Consider the following 18,631-nt stretch of genomic DNA (forward strand, 5'->3'; position numbering starts at 1 on the left):
ACTTGATAGAACTTGCAGGTAACTATCTGCACACGGATTGGCTAGCTAGTCCACTGTGGGAGACAGGAAGAACTGGGAAATAGAAACAGAGCTGACCGAGTCCCTGCTCAACTGGGACAAAGGTCTTTCACTGTCCACTTTCCAGCCAGCCTTCCCAACCGCTCACCCTGCTCACTCCCTGTCCCAATGATGGATCTCCTGTTTATTCAGCTATTTTTAGGACAAAGAAGGGAATCTCCACAGAGAATGCCTTTCTTTCTCTCTGGCTACCCACACTCCCTCCCACGGAGGTCAACAAACAGCCACTGCCTTTGCCTTCTCTGCATCTGCCCCAGAGCTGGCATTAATAATCCAGCAATGAAACGGGCCAAGTGTGTGTGGGGGGGTGTGTGCAGATTGGACAGGGAATCCGAATTTCACACTCTTTATGGATCTGTAAAGCCATATCCTGATGACGAACCCTCAGCACAGAAGCTTAAGCTGTACATGCGTTGCCACAGAGAGATGACAAATGGCAGCAATGGCCCTATTTTAAGAGACCGCAAAGAGGAACAGGCCTCACTGCTTTTCAGATCACTTTATTTGGCCTTTGTGCACAACAGCTTTGAAGCACAACATCTGCAGCTGTTTGCGCTGCTCTACTCCAGAAGGGAGAGGCTGATGAAACACTATAAGCACTCTATATCTCACGTTTGTTAGTTTTTTCTTTTCTTGTCCATATGCAATGCCACAAAAGGTGTTACTTAAGCACTGTTGCTTTCAGCTTATTAAACAAATCTCTCTAACTTTTTTTGCACCCATATCCTTTATCATCCATATGCACGGGACCCAGGCTGACAACACTCAGGCACAACCTTTAAAATGCTTTGAGCCAGCTTTGCGATAGGAACCACTCAATATGCTTGCCAAATGTATCGCCGATGATCTATGGCTCTGACTTTAATAGGTATAAGCACTGCACAGAATGTGGCTTCATGAAAGCATTGGTTTCACATAACCGTTAGTGCAACTTTGATTTTGGCTTATGTGCTGGTGTTTACAATTTAGCGACACAAAATATTTATGACCAGAAAAAATGCTTCTCTTTCTCTTTCACTCCCTCCAGCCATTACTTCCCTCTCCCCCTCCACCACTTCCATATGTTATCAATGAGGCCACCACAAATGTATTCGCAGTCCAGAGGCCCCAGGCCACATCCATCATCCCCACACTGTCTGGCTAGACCTCCGCCAGTGTTTATTATACACACAGCCAGATCAGGCCACACTTGCTGCCCTCCGAACTGCGGTGACGGAGTCTGTCTGCGCTCCCATCACAGCTTAGCTGCGCCGAGCTCCGCCCGTGCTAAAATACCCTGCTTTTTACCCTCTGACCCGCCCCTGTCCATTTCCCACACATCCCAAGCCTGCTAACTGGCGTGCGATTAAAGGCCCCAGTGAGAGACAACTTTCTGTCTTTACAGGTGTCTTTCTTTATTTTACCTAAGTTAATGAAAGCTTAGCTTAGGAAACACACATAACTACAGTTCCTGCACCACTACAGACAGAGTCACAAGCTGATCCCAAACCTTTGTTTCCAGGCCTGTGCTCGTCCTGGCCTGTTCACACAGGACCGCACTAGAACAGTAGCCAGAGAACAGGATATTCAGAGTTCGCTGATGGGGACCTGTCAAGACACCGTACACGCTGCTGACAGGGGCTACTGCAACCAGCACTGCTTTCGAGCAAGAGACAGCTTGAAAAGACAAACCTCTAAGGCTGATTTGACATGCACCCCAAAAAATAGAAATATATTCACAGGTGTATGTGAAATGCACACTTGCTAAGTGGATTTCTTTGAGCTTTTTTTAAGCCGAGTAACAACAAAACGCTATTATCTCCAAACCTCATCTTTTGCGTGTTTAACGCCTCTGAGTACATGAGTAGGCACATGAGGTTCTGCATCATCTGCAAAGGAACTCAGTATATTAAGCACACTCACTTTGCATTATTCAGTTGTTTTCTCTTTTTCTCTATTTTTATTGCCACACCTACAGTATCTGTATCTCCCTTTTTCTTGCTTCCACCTCATACAATGGGACAGACTCCCTAATCCATACAGTTTAATTGCTCCCAGCCCTAACCTCTGCTCCCTATCACTTTCTGATATACAGCAGCGCTATTAAGCTGTGAAGTAGGTAAATATTCTTCTAATGACCCTCAGTTCTAACTACACCATTGAAAAAAAAATCAATCCCCTCTTTTCATTTGTTGACACCATTAGATTTTTTTTTATCTGATTCAAACCCATGGGAAAAAAACTAACTGGAGTACTTCAAGAGAAGTGAAGGAAAAAGAAATGGTTTATTGTTTCTTTTTTTGAAAAGCGAGCATATCCTAGTGAAGGTTGCGTTGTGTACCTGGAATAACCAAAACCAGAATCACGAAAACACGCCTAATCTATATCCTCCGCTATTTCCATTTTTTCAATGAAAAATGGTCATTTGTCATCGCCCCTTCATTCTCACTCTGCATTATCAAAGGTTTTGATGAAGTAATGTTCATAGTGCATACATTATTTAAAAACGCTGTCAAGTAAGTACAAAGCCACATGTTTAAATACTGTACTGTATGTCATTTTTAGTGACTATGGCAATATCAACAGGCGAAAAGGCTGTCATGACCAGCACAGGTGGATATGAAACTGTTATGAGACCTTCATCTCTGAAAGGAAGGCGTTCTCTCAGTTGGAGAATATGATGTATGCATTAGCACGTGATCAAATTCTCATCAAGGTGTAGTCTTAAAAATTCATCCTTATTCCTGGCTTCCTCGCTGCCCCTAAACCGCGGCAGTCTGAAGCAGGCAGTAGGAAGGGGGGTGTCGATCGATGCAGTGATTGGCAGTTAATGGCTTTTCCTGTTCTGCCTTCGTAACTTCGGTCTGACGGCTGTTACCGCTGATCAGAAATGGCAGATGCTGTTTGATTTTTGTATATAAAATCCTGACTCTGTGGAGATGGCTTCATCATGTTTAATGATTTAAAAGTTAAGTTGAATACTAGGGATTCTGTAACGGCAGAAAAGAGAGATGGAGAGAGAAGGTATGAGGGAGCATTCCTGTACTTGTAAGAACTCAGGGGGCACTGCAGGGAGCGTACACACCACTCACACAATACGTGAAAGGGAAAAAAAAAAACAGCTGCTAAAAGGTAGACTTTTCAGAGTACCACATTTTCACCCTCAATTTTTAAAGCGATGGACATTACCGAAACGAATTAAAATGACTGACTTTAGTTTCAAAAGACTTTAAAAATAAAAAAAATAAAAAGAGCATTTAAAAAATGAAACATAGCTCTATGACTGCCAATTGTATTTACCATAGGCTATTATTCACGTATAACACAGAGGACGTACTAATTATTTTTCAAGGGTGAAATATAAAATATTACGTGCATCATCTGCCATATATTCATTTTAGATGTCTAAGTTTATTTAATGTACATTGTAAAAAACAGGCTTTGAATCCTGATGCCTTTTATTCCAATCAGTATAAATTCTTATTACTTACACTGCATTTCCTGTTAAAAAGATATCAATGAACACAGATGATTAAAGGCGATACTGAAAAGTTGATACCAATTACATCTCCACTGGAGTGTATCAGTTTCCATTAGTTTTCTTTCTGGATTTTTGACTGAGTGTTCATAGTTCAGGATGCACCTGCAAACTAGCTGCAAAGTGACGGAAATGGTCTTAAATTGTAGAAAATTGAATGATAAGGCACATTTGGACTTAAGAAAAGACGAGAAAGTGAAGCATGGAAAAATACATGAGGAAACTAAAGTACAAATAACGAGTCCTGTGAATTATCTGATTTTGGGCTATCTTTTGAAGAAAGCTTTTGCCATAATTTAGCTCATAACCCTTACAGGGCCTTTTTTTCCTATATGATATCCCATTAATCCCCACTCATTTTTGCATTTCATTTTTCTCAGAGCTCAAAGCTACTTCTGCTGCAAAGCTAAATGAAAGACTAAGTCAAACTGCACCAAATCCCCCCCAAAAAAACTATTTCTCATTCACAAAAAGAAAAATAACATGAAACAGCAAAACCTTGAGTTTCTGTACAAGGTTTGATTGTTTCATTGATCATTGCAGAACAAAAGCCATTACAGCCCAAACTATGACATATGTAATCTGATATTACTGGAGGATGGAAGTAAATGTCGAGAAAGCCTCCCCCATTTTCATCAGTGAAATTATGTTAATGAGAAAAGGTGCAACACTAGAACTAGGAAACATCTCAAAAAACAATCTCCGTACTCAGCTAAGTCTAGGCTTGATCCACTGGGAGTAGCAGGTGCAGAATTAATACAGCATTGCTGCTACAACATCAACAAATATTTAATCTAGTCTGGTGCTTATAGTCTATTAATAAGTTCTGCAATATCTGCACCTTCAACATTTAATTTAATATAATAACAATTTAAATAACCATTTACATATCGGGTCTGGCTGTGGAATCCTATAGCAACAATATTATAATAGCAATGAAAGTATTAGTTCTGCAAAATCTTTGTGCCCCTCCTAAGAGCAATGTTCTAGTCTTGACAACTTGGACGAAACTGCCAACAAACGGTTGAAGCAAACCCGTCTAGCAATGTGCTATTTTTCAGGTGAAATCAAAAGAGTAAAAAAAAAATCTGAGCATTTAGTGTTTCTGCTCAGCACGGCCTTGATTATTTCTCTTATTCTTCACATTGCAGAGCTACAAATACCCCCCATCTCGGCAGAGAAAGGGTTACTCCAACAGGGCAGCCTGGCTCTATAAATCACGACGACCATTTGAAAAGTTCTTTATAAAACACAAATGTGTGAAACTGCTTAAAGAAAAAGATTTTTTGTTCTCACCAGCTGTGACCAGTAAAAACCGCCTAGCAAAGCTGACCCCTCACTTTGCCACATAAGCGAAAGAGGGAAGAGGGAGAGATAGACAGTAAAAAGAACCACACGTTATTTTACCAGGTACTCTGTACTTGATTAATCTGTTGCAGAAAAAAAGCCCGGGCTCAGGTAACACTGTGTAAACTAACATGGTTACTCTGGCAGTCTTTGAACAGAATGTCAGGAAGTGCAGAAACGTATAACAGCATTCTTTTACAGCTACACTAAATTTAATAAATAAGTGGATCCTAAACATGAAATTGTACAAGAATTGCCCAAAGGTTCACCCTTCATAACACTGGTTTTATTCTTTTCTCTTAGGATTTTATTATGTAGAGAACTTTAGTTTTTGCAACAGGAAGCCAAGAGTGGCAACAAACCCGTTGAATGCAGGTCTTCAGCGGCGTCATTGTGAACTATTCGCTTCCAGATGGAGGTTCTTCTCCCCATGTTTGTAGAAGCGCAGTGTGGGACTGACAGCGGGCTAATAGCTGATGAATACGAGGCTGCGTGCTCGACGAGGAGGGGGTTGAGGAAGTGAAGGCCAATGAAGTCAGTGATTGTGCCCTTGGACAGTGTTCTAGTCCCACAGCATCTTAATGAGCTTAAAGTAGAACACGAGGAGGTGGAAAGGAGAAAAAAAAGATAACATTTGGGAAAAATCTGTGTAGATTCCTATACGGTCTTTTTCTCAGCAGAGATTGCTGAGCACGTTTCTTTGATTACCTGCGAGTTTAATGACCCCCCTCACCTCCTAAATCAATACACAGCCATTTCCACACAGGCATTCAAAAGACTTTTTTTTTTCTCTTCCTTTTTTATTCCCCTCTCTCGATTTTAAACTTTTTTTTTTACAACAATAAAGGCCATGATGAGAAAACAAGGTGCGAAATGATTTTTTCCAGAGGCCCCCAATAAAAACCAGATGACACCCCGGGCTGAGCTGCTTAATTACAAAGGGATGAAATCTTCAGACTACATCTGGAGAAAACATCGCTCCCCAAAACACCGGCTGATTTACTGCTCCCAGCCCTCACCCCCGGACTGGAGCAGACAGCAATTAGGCGAAAAATAAGATGGTTCTATGGTCTACAAAAGCTGTGGGGGTGGGGGGGTTATACCTTGATAGTTCAAACCCTCTTTCCACAGGATTGCACTTGCTGGGTATATCCAATAGGACACATACAGAGAACTGACAGGGTTTTCTGCCTTTTATTATATAAAAGGGTTCACCCCTGAACGTCAACAACCTTAAGATCGCATATGTACCAACTTCACTAGTACTTAAGTTTTATTTAGCAATTAAAACCAGGTAAAAGTTAGCCTCTATTTAGGAAAGACTTTACTAAAAAAATGAAGTTGAAGGATAGGGATGTGCATAGAATAATATCTTCTCCTCAAAATAAAAAGCAATAGTTCATAAAACAACAGGCAGCTTTTTTTGTATCTTAAATGCAAATAGATCCAAGCCCCTTGTCTCCTGTTTGCGGTCTTCAGTTCCTCTCTCCCCCTGAAGGCTGGGCTGCTGCCGTCTGAATGGAGAATGAAGTGGAGTTCAGTGCTCTGACCACACTGAGGCTGTTAATCTGGTCACTAAGCCACTCTGCATTGATGATGGCGAGCCAGTAAGCCACCCTGTCTCACTTTCCATCCCCAGGCTTAGCTGCCATTGAGAGTTAGAAGCACTGGGCTCCACTTTAGCCAAAAGGATGGGCAGTGACCTGCTCATAGGAGCTCTGAGGTCCCACCTGACAAGAGACTGTGCTGGGAAGAAAGGCAAAAAACTGGTGTTCGTATGATTTCAGTTACGTTTTACAATTAATCAGGAGGACTGCTACCCCTTATTATTTCCCCATGTCATTAAGTGCAAGGGAAGGCGAGATCTGATCTAGACACCACTGTCACAAGACTTTAGCTGGCATTACGATGCTAAAACTGTCACGAATGTAAAAAAGTGAGCCTTTTCCCTTCTCCCCCCCCATTACTGGGCTTTAAGAGTTTTATAGTAAAGCAGACCTAACCTTTCACAGGTAAATGGACTGCTGATTGGTAAATAACTAACGTTTGCCCTGGAGAAAGCCAGGAAAACAAAACAAAATCAAAACTGGCCAGAGGGCCGCTGCTGAAGACAGTGGGACGAGAGCAAGCAGAACGTAGCTCGTGAGGCTGTTTAGTTTAGTTTTTCAGGCTTGCGGGATTAAAGTTATTTAACCTAAAGCAGAGCTCGACACCAGACCACCCACTGTCCCACAATCCACACCGGGGTGTTGTGTGTGACGGGGATTTGCCTTGTTTATTAATTTTGAGGAGGCCGAGACGCGAGGAAGAGGGAGGGCTGATACGGAGTCGGCCAAGGCCGCACCCTGTCTGTGGGAGTGAGCCGAGGCCTGGGCTCCTCCACCACCCACACGCTCCGTACGCAAACCGAGCTGCTCGCCCGTACCCCCACAGCTGCACGGAGGAAGGCTCCACTCGCAAGGAGATGCTCATCCGGCATCGGGGAATCGCCTGACCAGGTGCAGAATCATTTACTCTTGTCCCATTCCCTCACCTCACCAGTTGCGATAAAAATGACGACAATAGAAAAAGATTAGGAGTTCACTCAAGCGGGGGGGAAAAAAACTTTAAAAAAAAGATTTAAAATAAACCATTTTCACCTTTTCAGGCTTGAATGACTTTCTGTTCATTGTTCACTTGTAAACAGGCCTTTGTGTTCACTCAGAAAAATAATGAAATAAATGAGTTATTCAGCTGCATCTCTTCTCTTAATCACAACAAAACACTAACAATATCAATAATCCCAATACAACAGGATGGGCTTGACTGCAGACTTGTCAGGTCAGGCCCAGGCTGTTTGAAGTGGGAGCTGGAGAGCTTCCAAAATAACAGGGTGTCAGCAGCCCCGGACACTCAAGCACCAACTCCTCACAAAGACTGCTCCCCCTCCCCAGGACTGACACTTCCCTCTGCCGGGAGAAGCAGAGTTTTGCCCAGGGTATGAGGTGTCTACATCACCCTCCACCACCACTCTGGGGGTGAGCTCTGAGCTCTGGGAGTCAGGGTTCAAATGCACCACAGCTTATTTCTGAGGTGAAGATCTTTGGCTGGATGGGCGTTAAAGAAGAGAGAAGTCTCCTGCATGTTTTCCCAAAACAGACTGAACGGGAGGCCCAGGCTAGGAAGGCTTCCTAAAGTCGGGATTAGCATGGATTAGTACCGCTTCGTGGAAGAGATGAAATATGTCTGACTCCGCTGAAGAACCACCATCAATGAATCCTGACATCCTCAGGAACATAGTACAGTCATATGAGAATGAGCCCCCCAGGTTATTCCAATATATCCAGTTCCTTAGCAACCATCATATCAGCCTTGTGAATGACCCTCTGCATCAGACCCTGCATGATGCACAGTGTAAAGCAATCAGATGCAGCTGTGTTTAAGTCTCCTCTGTTTTGTGACTCGTGTTATGCTGCACCTGTTGTCTATGTACAGACAACTTTAACATGGCAGGGCTCTGCATAGGAAAAGTGCCTTTTTCTGCTTCTTTCTCACATGCAGGAGTGATTTAGCTCCTGCTGTTGCTTTAAGAACAGGGAAAGCTGACTTGCTGCTTGAGTGACAGCCACGGTGAGTCTAGAGTGAGTGCTTTATTAGCGCGATAGTACCAGTAAATCAGAGCAGAGCTTCCAGGAATCCAGCAACCTTTTTCCCAGTGAGCACTATTACGGAACAATTGCTGGCTAGCCATGCTAATTAGTAGAGTATCTTGTCTAAATGAAGCGCTCTTTCAGGCTGTCTCTCTCGCCCTGACTGATGCCTGAAAGGTGTGTCTAGGGGGCTGGGGTGTGGCTCTGCCCAATCACATCACCTCCCAGCGTTCCCCTTCAGGATAGCGACACCTGGATGAGTGTAAGAAATCAGATTTATATCAATTAACACAAATAATTAGAGTGGGTGCTTCCTAAAATGATTGATTCCTTTCTGCTGCTGCTACATGAAATCGGACTCTTAAAACTTTTTTATACTAAACGTCATCTAGCAAGAGCTTTGTGACAGCAATTTAGTTAATAAAACTAGGATTATTGGGAATGATAATAAAGATCATTCATGGTATGGGAGTTAGGGTTCAAATAAGTATATTCGATATCTTAACTGATGAGAACTGAATTAAAAAATGCAGTGATTTTCCCCTTAATAAAGTTCAGGTTTCAGTGCAACGCACATTTGACTTCTCTTTGCAGCTATGAGAACGCTGGATGCTGGACCAAATCTGAGGATCAGGTTTGGAAAAACAAAAAAAAGGCACCACACTTCATTTGTTATAAGGGCTGGACTTGATGTTTTGTCTGCAGAGTGTTAACTCTTAAGTTCAGAACATGTGACGGTGCATCCTGCTGACAGAGGAATGGGAGTGTCCTGTGTGTGCAGGGGTTTATGTGTCCAACAGAGCAAACAAGCAGAAAGATGCAAGTGGGAAGGGGGGCATTAGTAAAGATTCCCCATGTGATAGTGACGGCACTTTCTTCCCCTCTCTCTTCAGTCAGGCTGCATCTGGAGTGGATTTTGTGCGAGCAGACACTGAGGAACATGATTACATTCAGTTAACTGCACTCTAAACTGATTATGCATGTGCCAAGCTAATGGACTACATTTGCAAGAGGAAAAATAACATCCAATCAATCTCAATTACTGCAGACCGCACCGGCCCCCGAGACAAGGAAGGTAGCCAGCTAACCCCAGTGCTCCTCCTCTCTTCCAACCCCCTGGCTGTGAGCTCTGCCTTGGCCTGGTCCCCTCTCGCACCCCTTGCCCGCCTGGGCAGAGCTGTGAGGGCCCAGGAGTCCAGTCTCACTGGCACTGCTGGGAGTGCTCTTACCACAGCAAGGTTATGTGCGCAGAACACCTGGCAGGTGAGAGGGAGGTGTAAGAAAAGGTCAAATCAAACTTAACAGCTTGTCCAGTAAAATCTACAGTCTGCCCTCCACTTATCAATTTCATTTAGGTTTGTCCAGATAAGAGGAAAGAATTTCTCACATCCAGTTTTTCCTCAGTTTTGTCTAGTTTGTGTAATGCCTGAGAAGACTAAGAAAATCAGCACTTTGGAAAAAAAAAACACAGTTTCCATCCAAGAGCGCATTATAAAGTACTGATTTTGCCGTGTAATAAAGTGTTGCAGGTCTGCATATGGCTGAGAATAACCAAATGGATTTTAATGAGGGAAGGAGATGAAGTCCCTACTGCTAAAGCACACCTTGTAAGAGTCTGACGTGTAGGCATCACCATCACAGACAGTAATGAAAATAAACCTCACAAATAATGCAGTAAAATGTTAAAACATTGAGGCACTAAAAAAAATATCTGTTCATTTTTGGATCTGCTGTTAAAACAACACCCTCCCTCATCTTGTTACCTGCATACATCTGAAGCCAAATCAAAGCACAAGTGATTTTAAATCTGACTTAAGATACAAAACTGAGCCACCCCTGTCCCCTAACACATCGTGGCCCTCAATGGGCAGTGGGAGATTTGAGCACCACCACAGACAACGGGCCCGACCAACAGCTGAGCTGATTATGGAAAATGAAAGCGTTTTTCAGGGAGCACAAAGGAAAAAAGTTCATGATGTGACCGGTCAGTTGGTTATGGTGGTGCTGTAACTTAGATCTGAAGCCATTTCCTTCTCCCAGGAGAGGACAGCACCGTAAGAGGCAGGTTCACTCCCACTCTGGTGGTCCGTGTGGTCAGGACACGCCACTCCAGCTTTCAGAAGCCTTTCGGAACATTCCGATATGCCGGGGGTTATTTTTAGAAAGCCCTAATATGGGCTGCATACCACAGACTCTCAAATTATCCCATCCAGCTTAGCCCTCAGTTTAAATCTTCCTTTTTAATTCCAGTAATTACAGGCTCCAATTTATACGGAGCTGTGCACACAAAGGGGCTGCTTAATGCAAAACAGTTTGATTTGGGCAAAGTGTCCAAAGAAGCCTCCCACATCTTACATCGTATTTATGCTGACTTGATGGTATATCCCCCCCCCCCCCCAAAAGGTTTACAGGAAAAAAGATGAATTTACTTAAAATTCATTTCTGGTGAAAAAATAGGTTTCTTTAAAAAAAACAGAAACAGACATGTGATTCTTGAATGATACCACGCGCCGAGTACTCTTGTCATTTTCCTACCAGGAATCTAAAACCAAAACAGGACGCATTACAGTGACAAGTACGAGGCCAGTGCTACAGCAGAACTCCACACACTATACTTAGGATTTATCCAAGATTTAATCATATTTGTGGGACATAAAATCAAATAATCATTTTGGTTAGGTTGTGAACATCTTTGTTTGGGGCATGCCTGTCTAAACTGATCACAAACGCTTCCTTTTGAAAGCACTACGCTCAGTTCAAAGTCTCAGTTTTTAAGGCTGATACTCCCAACATTACTTGAGCAGGTTATTGGATATTGTTTTTGAGGGTAGCCTTAAAAAGCCACGCTTTTGAAAATTGATCGCAGTGAGCTGTTTTGCCACTTTCACAAGCTGACTAAAATCGAAGCAGGGCGCTGAAAGGAACCAAAAATACCCTACTTCCCAGTCAGAGAGAAAAATTATTAATCGGGAAGGGCATAATCATTCAAATCTTACCTTTCCAAACTGAAATTCACTATAGCACAGATATCTCCCACAGTCAACCCTATCACTTTCACTGCCCCATGACAGGCACAGCACACCAGAATCTTTGGGGAAAAAAAATGAAATAGTGAGGTGAATAAAACTTGACAGAAGATATATTTTTATCTAAAGCGTAACAACTTCCCTTGACATCCGGGCCTGGTGCCGCGCTGTGGTGGCGAATCTTGGCATAACTTCCCCACCAATCTGGAAACCTCAAGTTTTTCTTGATGATACAGCTCTCCCCAGTTGTGCTCCAGGGCCGAGCTCCATCCACAGAGCAGCTAATGTGTCTGAGGGATTGTGTTACATATTTTAATCATTGTGGTATTTGTAAATATCCTGGCTACGTGTCTGGGCTTGAGTGCTGGAGACGACTAGTGTTGGGCCCTGTACTCTCCTGTGGCTCAGAGAGTACAGCCAGGGCAATGAGCTAGGAATTCAAGAACGACCGAGACATCTCTCCACTGAAAACCTGTGTCTGTCCCCTGTTAGCTTTTCTGATTAAGTCAGGATGCAGACCTTCGTTAGTGAATTGTTATTCACCAAAAAAGCAACATTTTAACGTGCATACAGTACAGCTTGGGGAAGAAATAAAAAAGGCACGGGTAAGATTTATAAGAAATCTGAAGTCTGACAGGTAACAAATATGTATACTGTTCAAGGTATAAAAAGCGAACAGGTTTGTTGAAATTCTCGTCGATTTTACACAGTTATCAACATCGGCAGCCAAGTGCTGAAAGAGTAGTTCATGCAGAAAGGTAAGCATGCAAGATCTATCCAGATGGCAAGAGGTGATGGCTCTACTAACCAAGCCTGTGTGTGCTTCTGCAACTGTTCCCAGCATTACCCAGACCCTGTGGTCCTGCCAACCACAGAAATAAACCCTCCCCCAGGGCCCTCCCCCTTTGCAAGTTTCAAATATTTAATTATTGTTGAAATATTTATGACCGTGATAAAAAAAATCCAGACTTCACGAAACAGAATTTACGGTGTGGTCACTATATTGTCAGTGCACACGTGCATGGATCAGGCTGTGTGACAAAGCAGGCGGGAGGCATTGCAGGCAACCTCTGCTTCCGCACTCGCCTCAGCCCAAAGCGTGTTACACTGCCAGTTTGGGTTAAATGCTCTATGAGCCCAATACAGACGCAGAGATAGGTTGGTAAGTGGAATCAGGCCAGTTAGATTTATGGCGATTTGTTCAGGGAGTGTTCATCCACTGGCCATTATGGAATGATTAGAGGAGAAGGTGAAGCTCCAAGTCCAGTGAAAATCAATAACGCTGTCGAGAACAATTCTGCCTTCCTGCCGGAGGAGTATTAGCACAAAACCCTGCCTTTTCACACTTCTTCATCCCTTCTCCTGCGACCTGCTCCCTCCCTCGCTCTTCGCCGCTCTCTCTGCCCTGCTCTCTGGATCTTTTGCTGTTCTGCTTTTCCCTGTATTTTCCCTGATCCCCTCTCTGCCGGTTACCTTCCTCTGCTGATCTGACTAGAAGATCTTCTTTACAGGCCACACTACACGGTAGGATCTCCATTCTAAAAACAGCCATACTTTCTCTTATCAAGTTATTTTTCATGTGCCCCATCTCACTCCCACTGCGATCTCTACAACACAAAGTGAACTGATATTTCATTTTACTTGAATGCACCTTTTTTAAAAAACAATAACACCAGGGATTTACTATTGACGAAGTCTTGGTTGAAAGGCATCAGCGTTATTATGACCAACTAAGGAAGCCGCGATTAAGCCAAACTGGCTGCAGAATCTTTTATTTCTTGCTCGCGAAATGCAGGAATGTCTTTTTTTGTCCATTGAGCCCAACCACTTGATGTTCATTGGATGTTCAGAAAAAAGTCAATTATTTTCTCAACAGCCTCCCGAAATTTCATTAACGTTCACTATTACTGACAAATTCTCAGGTCTTTTCCTGAGACCGGTCAGCATGCGTTTCAGGATATGAGGAAGACTGGCTCACTCCCTGTGCCAATACCCAGCCTTCGCCTATGGGAGCCATGGGATACCACAGGGTCCAGTCTCCCAGTGGCCAAACTGACCGTTCAACTGTCAGCACATTGGCTTTAATCCCATTTCCAAAGGACTTATATGACGTAAGAGACAGAGAACTTGAGAAGATTTATGACAGTCCTCAATGAGATGCAGCCTGGGATCAAGCTAATACATTTTAAAAGAGTACACATAACACTAGACTACTGGTTCCAGATGACGTCTCTTGACCCTTTCTGTTACAGCCTCTCAGGGGACACTTGGCACCTATCTACACCTTTTGAGACTGTTCCGTGGCACGGCTCTTATGGGTGTGAGTGTGAGACAATATGCTTTTGGATATAACTAATATGAATGTGCCACTGAGACCTTGTTTCAAGGTCTAACTGCAGACGAAATATCCTTTGGAAGATATTTTGTGGAGATCTGGACACCCTTAAAGAGCATCTGCTTGCATTTGTTTGAAGAAGCTCCACTTCTGACTGGAAGCAGGTAGTTAGATTATTTTGTATTTTGTGTATCAGTTACAATTTACTCTGTTTTACAGTTTTTTTGCAGGGAAATAAATAATACAGATTTCTTAAAAATCCTCTACTCTGTCTTTCAACTTGAGCTCATTTCCACACTGCTTTCAGCCCTACCCTCCTTCTCCTCTTGCCCGAATCACATTGTCTCTGCCCCCACCTTCCCCTCCTCTCCTACCTTCCTGTTCGCTCCCTCCCACCCCCTGGGTCTCCATTTCACCTGAGCCGCAGGACGCCAGACCACCAGATCAAATCCTGTGGAACTGGAAACACGCCCTCGCGTTTTTGATTGGCAGAGGCCATCGCTCAAAACTGCAAACTTGCTTTTGCTCGAAAATGTGCAGCAATTATTCGTTTTCCAAACACATACCCGCGGTTCAGAATGGTGACAACTGGCATGGGGTGGCAACCAGTGTTATGATAACTTATGCGTTTTGAAACACAAAAGAAGGAAGATTATTGATCAATTTCGTGAATTCTCCCTTCTCCTGCCCCGCGACCCCCGCGGCCTTGCGCCCGGCAGCCCACAAGCCGACAGGCGTGCCGAAGCAGACCAGCCGCTGAAGAAGAGGCTCATGGGAAAGGCGCGGGAAGAGACGCTCACCTTGTACAGCTTCAGGCTGGCCTCGTGCCGAGAGTTGACCGTGTGCAGCCGCAGCTTCTCCAGGCTGTTGGTGTAGTAGTCGCAGGCGTTGCACTTGAGGTGGACAGGGTTGCCGATGGCCACGCACTTGAGCCGCCACTCGTTGCCCTTGCCGCCCTCCTTGATGTGGGCCACCAGCTGGTACTTCTGGACGTGCTTGTCCGTCTTGCAGTGCAGCTGGAAGTTGGCCTTGAGCTGCGTGGTGTAGCGGCACAGCTTGCACTGGTGCGAGTCACCCACCACAGCCCTCCACTCCTCCTCCGGCAGGCTGCGCTCGGCGCCCATGTGCAGCCCCAGCAGGTCCAGGTTGTCGGTGGTGAAGCGGTTGCACACGGCACACTGGAAGAGCTTGAGGGAGGGGTCGCTGGTCTGGGACAGGCTCTCCCCCAGGGTCATCAGCTCCTCTGACACCAGCTGACCGCCCCCCAGACGCATGTCCAGGGGGATCTCACCGCCCACTGCGGATACAACACACACACATGCAGAAAGGAATAACACTCTCGCTCTGTCTTGTAACATGTGTTTTCACAAGCAAAAAGTACAATTTAAAGTACTAACAGTAAGAATGTAACACTGGGCACTTTTTTCATGTACAATAAAAAATACATTTAGAATAGTTTGGTTAAAAAAAACACCAAAAGGACAGTAAGAAATCAAAAATATAAAAAAGTTCTAAGGTTCTATTTTTTGCATTTCAATGTATCCTTAATGTCCTAGACTGAATTGGAAGGTATGGGGTTAATTCACCAGCACAGTACAGTGTTTGCATTTTTAGTCAAAGTGGATTTATTCTCCTGTTCAAATAAGTGTTGGAGGCTAAAGTGCATGTGTGTATTTAGCTACCTAATTTCATTAAATCAAGATTATTCTTCCTTTGACTACAAACAATTGCAAAAACTTCACAGGAACTGAAACTCACTACACTGGTCTTTGAATTTCTACACTGTAAACTTACATAAGACCCTGTTCAGATGAGCACATTTCCACCGTCCTGTTTTAAATCAACTCCAGAAGTCTTAAGTTACAAAGAAAAAGCAGATTATTTTGTTATTACAAGAAGACTAAAGAGTTCCCAAGCACATATGACTGTAAATCGAATCCAGTCCTTCACTAAACAAATACTCCTCTTGGAGTCGTCTTGCTTTCTCATTCCAGATCTTTGCTGAATCAATAGAGGGACCTACCTGACTAGTCTCTCTCTGAATAAGGCCAGGTGTTTAATGGCAATAAGGACAGACTCTATCAGACAAAAATAAGGTAATAAAAAAATTCTGAAATGCAAAATCTGAGGAAAGAAAGGCTTTTCAGTTTTTGCTTTTGCTCCGTGATCTTTAATCTATCACTGCCCAGACTGAAAGCGCTGGCTGACCCTGCCTGGCTTTACACTAAATTAATTCCAGAGGCTCGTTTTTATTTATTGCCTTGGTATGCAGGCTGCAGTCCGACTTTTCTCCATTACCTGGGTTTTAACAGCCAGACGGGAGACCTCTGTGAACCTTCTGAAATCACTCAAAGCTCAACTTGCTCTCTTCACTCTTTCACAGCCTGTTTCTCAGTCCCTCCAATCCCTGTTACCCAACTTCCACTCTTGCTGTTTACCAATATTATGTGAATGTGTTCAGCTACGAGACTATTCAATCATAAACCTCTGGTTTTCACGCAATTTCTGTTCTTGTGAACTTTAAAACAAAGTTAAGTTTTTGCGCAGAGTTCAGTCTGGTTTTAGGACTTGGCATTAGCAGAGCATTGCAGCCCTTAGTAAGAGTACACTAGTACACTACAGCTGCTCTTTCATACACCTGAATTTTAATCTCTCCTACTGCATACTACAGAGACACAGCAAAGGGAAAGGTTTATGTGTGGAAAATATGAAAAACCAAAATCCTTTATAAGTCCTTTGCTATTGGGAAAATAGTGGTAAAATTAGATCTTAAACAAAAAGTGTGCTCTGAATGACGACTAAGGCTGTAATATATAATGTGTGTATTTAATATTTTGAAAAGATGCTCTCTAAGTGTCTTTGTCTTGAAGTTTAGTGTTCAACAACAAAGCAAGGCAGAGCACACAATACTTAGAGCCTAAAGGCACTTAGTCACAGTGCCCTTCTTCAGTGCTGAGGATTAGGATGAGACTTCAGGTTAGACTGCGTGAGGTCAGGATTTGTGATCTCTTTATTCAAAGAAATTACAATATTAAATTATAAATATATATAATATAAAAACTGAAATTTAAAAAATTAAAAAAAAGGCCAGATTAAAAAAAAAATTCAGATTCGCAGGGCATGTCAGAGACCCCCAAACTGGATGTGTTGGGTAAAACTGGAAATCATTTCTTTTGTGTGCTGGTGTGTGTATTTGTGAACGTGTGACTGCACGTGCGCTTATCTATGAGGCTCCAACCCCTTCAGAGAAAACCCCCGTCAGTACCGTTCTGTAACATGCTTATTAAACATTTGCAGGAAAATTAACCAGATGGCAGAAAAGAAAAAAAAGAATTAGTCACAGCAATCAATTCTTGTTAATGTCTTTGAACTTGCGACAGTTTGAGACAAGTCTGTGCAAACTTTGGGATTGTAACTGGCACGCACAACACTGCAAAAGAAATACCCTGGCTGGGTTTTTTTTTCTTGACCAAGATAAAATTTATTACTGCAATTATAAGTTTAAAAATCCGCTGCAGACTAAAGCAGCTGTTTCAAAACAGTGACATACAAAAGGAGCAATGTTTCTGGAAGCCTGTATAACACTCTGCAGCACTGTCCTAGCCGTTCACTAGCCTTTACCGGGACAATCAAGATAACAGCTCCTAAGCTTGAATTTCCCAGATATTATAACCCATATAAAAATATAAGGCTTCACAGAATGAAGCACTTTGTCCAAAGTGTTAGAAAGACTCTGAGGGATTTATACATTGGGAGTTAAAAGGTGATCTGCATTCACCACTAAAGAATTACAATGCAATAAAATCTTTTCTCATCAGCTTAATGTGCTAGAAACCCTTCAGCTGTATTGCACTATCAACCTTGACATGAACCAAGAAACCACCACCCCAGCTCTGTTAAGATGCAGCATCTTCCTTCAGAATAAGCTTTAAAAAGCCCTTTTTAGATTTGTGCAGTATCCACTTTCCTTTAATAACAGACTTTTTTTAATGCATTGATTTTGTCACACTTATACTACACTGTTCGGGTGACAGCCCCGCCCACAGTCCTGAGTGCTGCTGGGAGTGCAGTGCAGATTACAGTGAGGGTTTCAGTAATGGGGTTTGAATGAAACAGTTAGACGTTCTCAGGTTCGGAAGATGGGAACTGGGAGACAGGGGCGCTCTCCGATTCCGGAAGCACATCCCTGCACAGAGGAGCACACCGGCAGGGCTACGGACGTAAACGCACCAGTGAGCACAGAAAGACCAGGAAGTGGCACAAAGTCAAGAGCACGCCTAGCAGTGCTGTCCTGTTTGAAGTAGCTCCATGGGGGGGGCTGTCGTGCTCTCTTCTCTTCCACTGCTGGCAACAAAAGAAACTGTGCCGAGTTCAGCAGGGCAGGTGTGCCCTGGGGCAGCAGGCAGGGACAGAACAAGCCGCTCTGCCAAATATGAAAGGGAGCAAGAACGGCTGTGTATACTTGGCTCAATTAACCTCTTCTGTTCCAGAGCTTCCCATATCCAACTGATTCTTTAGATAAAGAGCGGCACATTAAAAAAAGGGCATCGGAAAAGGGGGAGCTGGTTTTCTAATGCCCAAAACACCGCTTCTGACTACAGCCTTGGTCTGAAATAGTGGTTTCGTCTGCCCCATTTTTCATTCTTTCTGTAATGACCTGAAAAAATCCTTCTTTAACCTGCAGTCAGCGCAATGAAAT

General features: G+C 43.4%; 1 protein-coding gene across 2 annotated transcripts in view; it reads right to left on the reverse strand.

Moving 5' to 3' along the window:
• The window catches only part of zfhx3b (zinc finger homeobox 3b), a 178,505-nt gene that overhangs the window by 92,541 nt on the left and 67,333 nt on the right, over window positions 1–18,631 (reverse strand). For both annotated transcript variants that reach the window (XM_088938737.1, XM_088938736.1), the window contains exon 3: window positions 14,733–15,229. In XM_088938737.1, the coding sequence (XP_088794863.1) occupies window positions 14,733–15,229 (497 nt within the window). The remainder of the gene's footprint in view (window positions 1–14,732; window positions 15,230–18,631) is intronic.

This window comes from Atractosteus spatula, chromosome 21 (assembly GCF_055471065.1).
Source record: "Atractosteus spatula isolate fAtrSpa1 chromosome 21, fAtrSpa1.hap1, whole genome shotgun sequence".
Lineage (NCBI taxonomy): Eukaryota > Metazoa > Chordata > Actinopteri > Semionotiformes > Lepisosteidae > Atractosteus > Atractosteus spatula.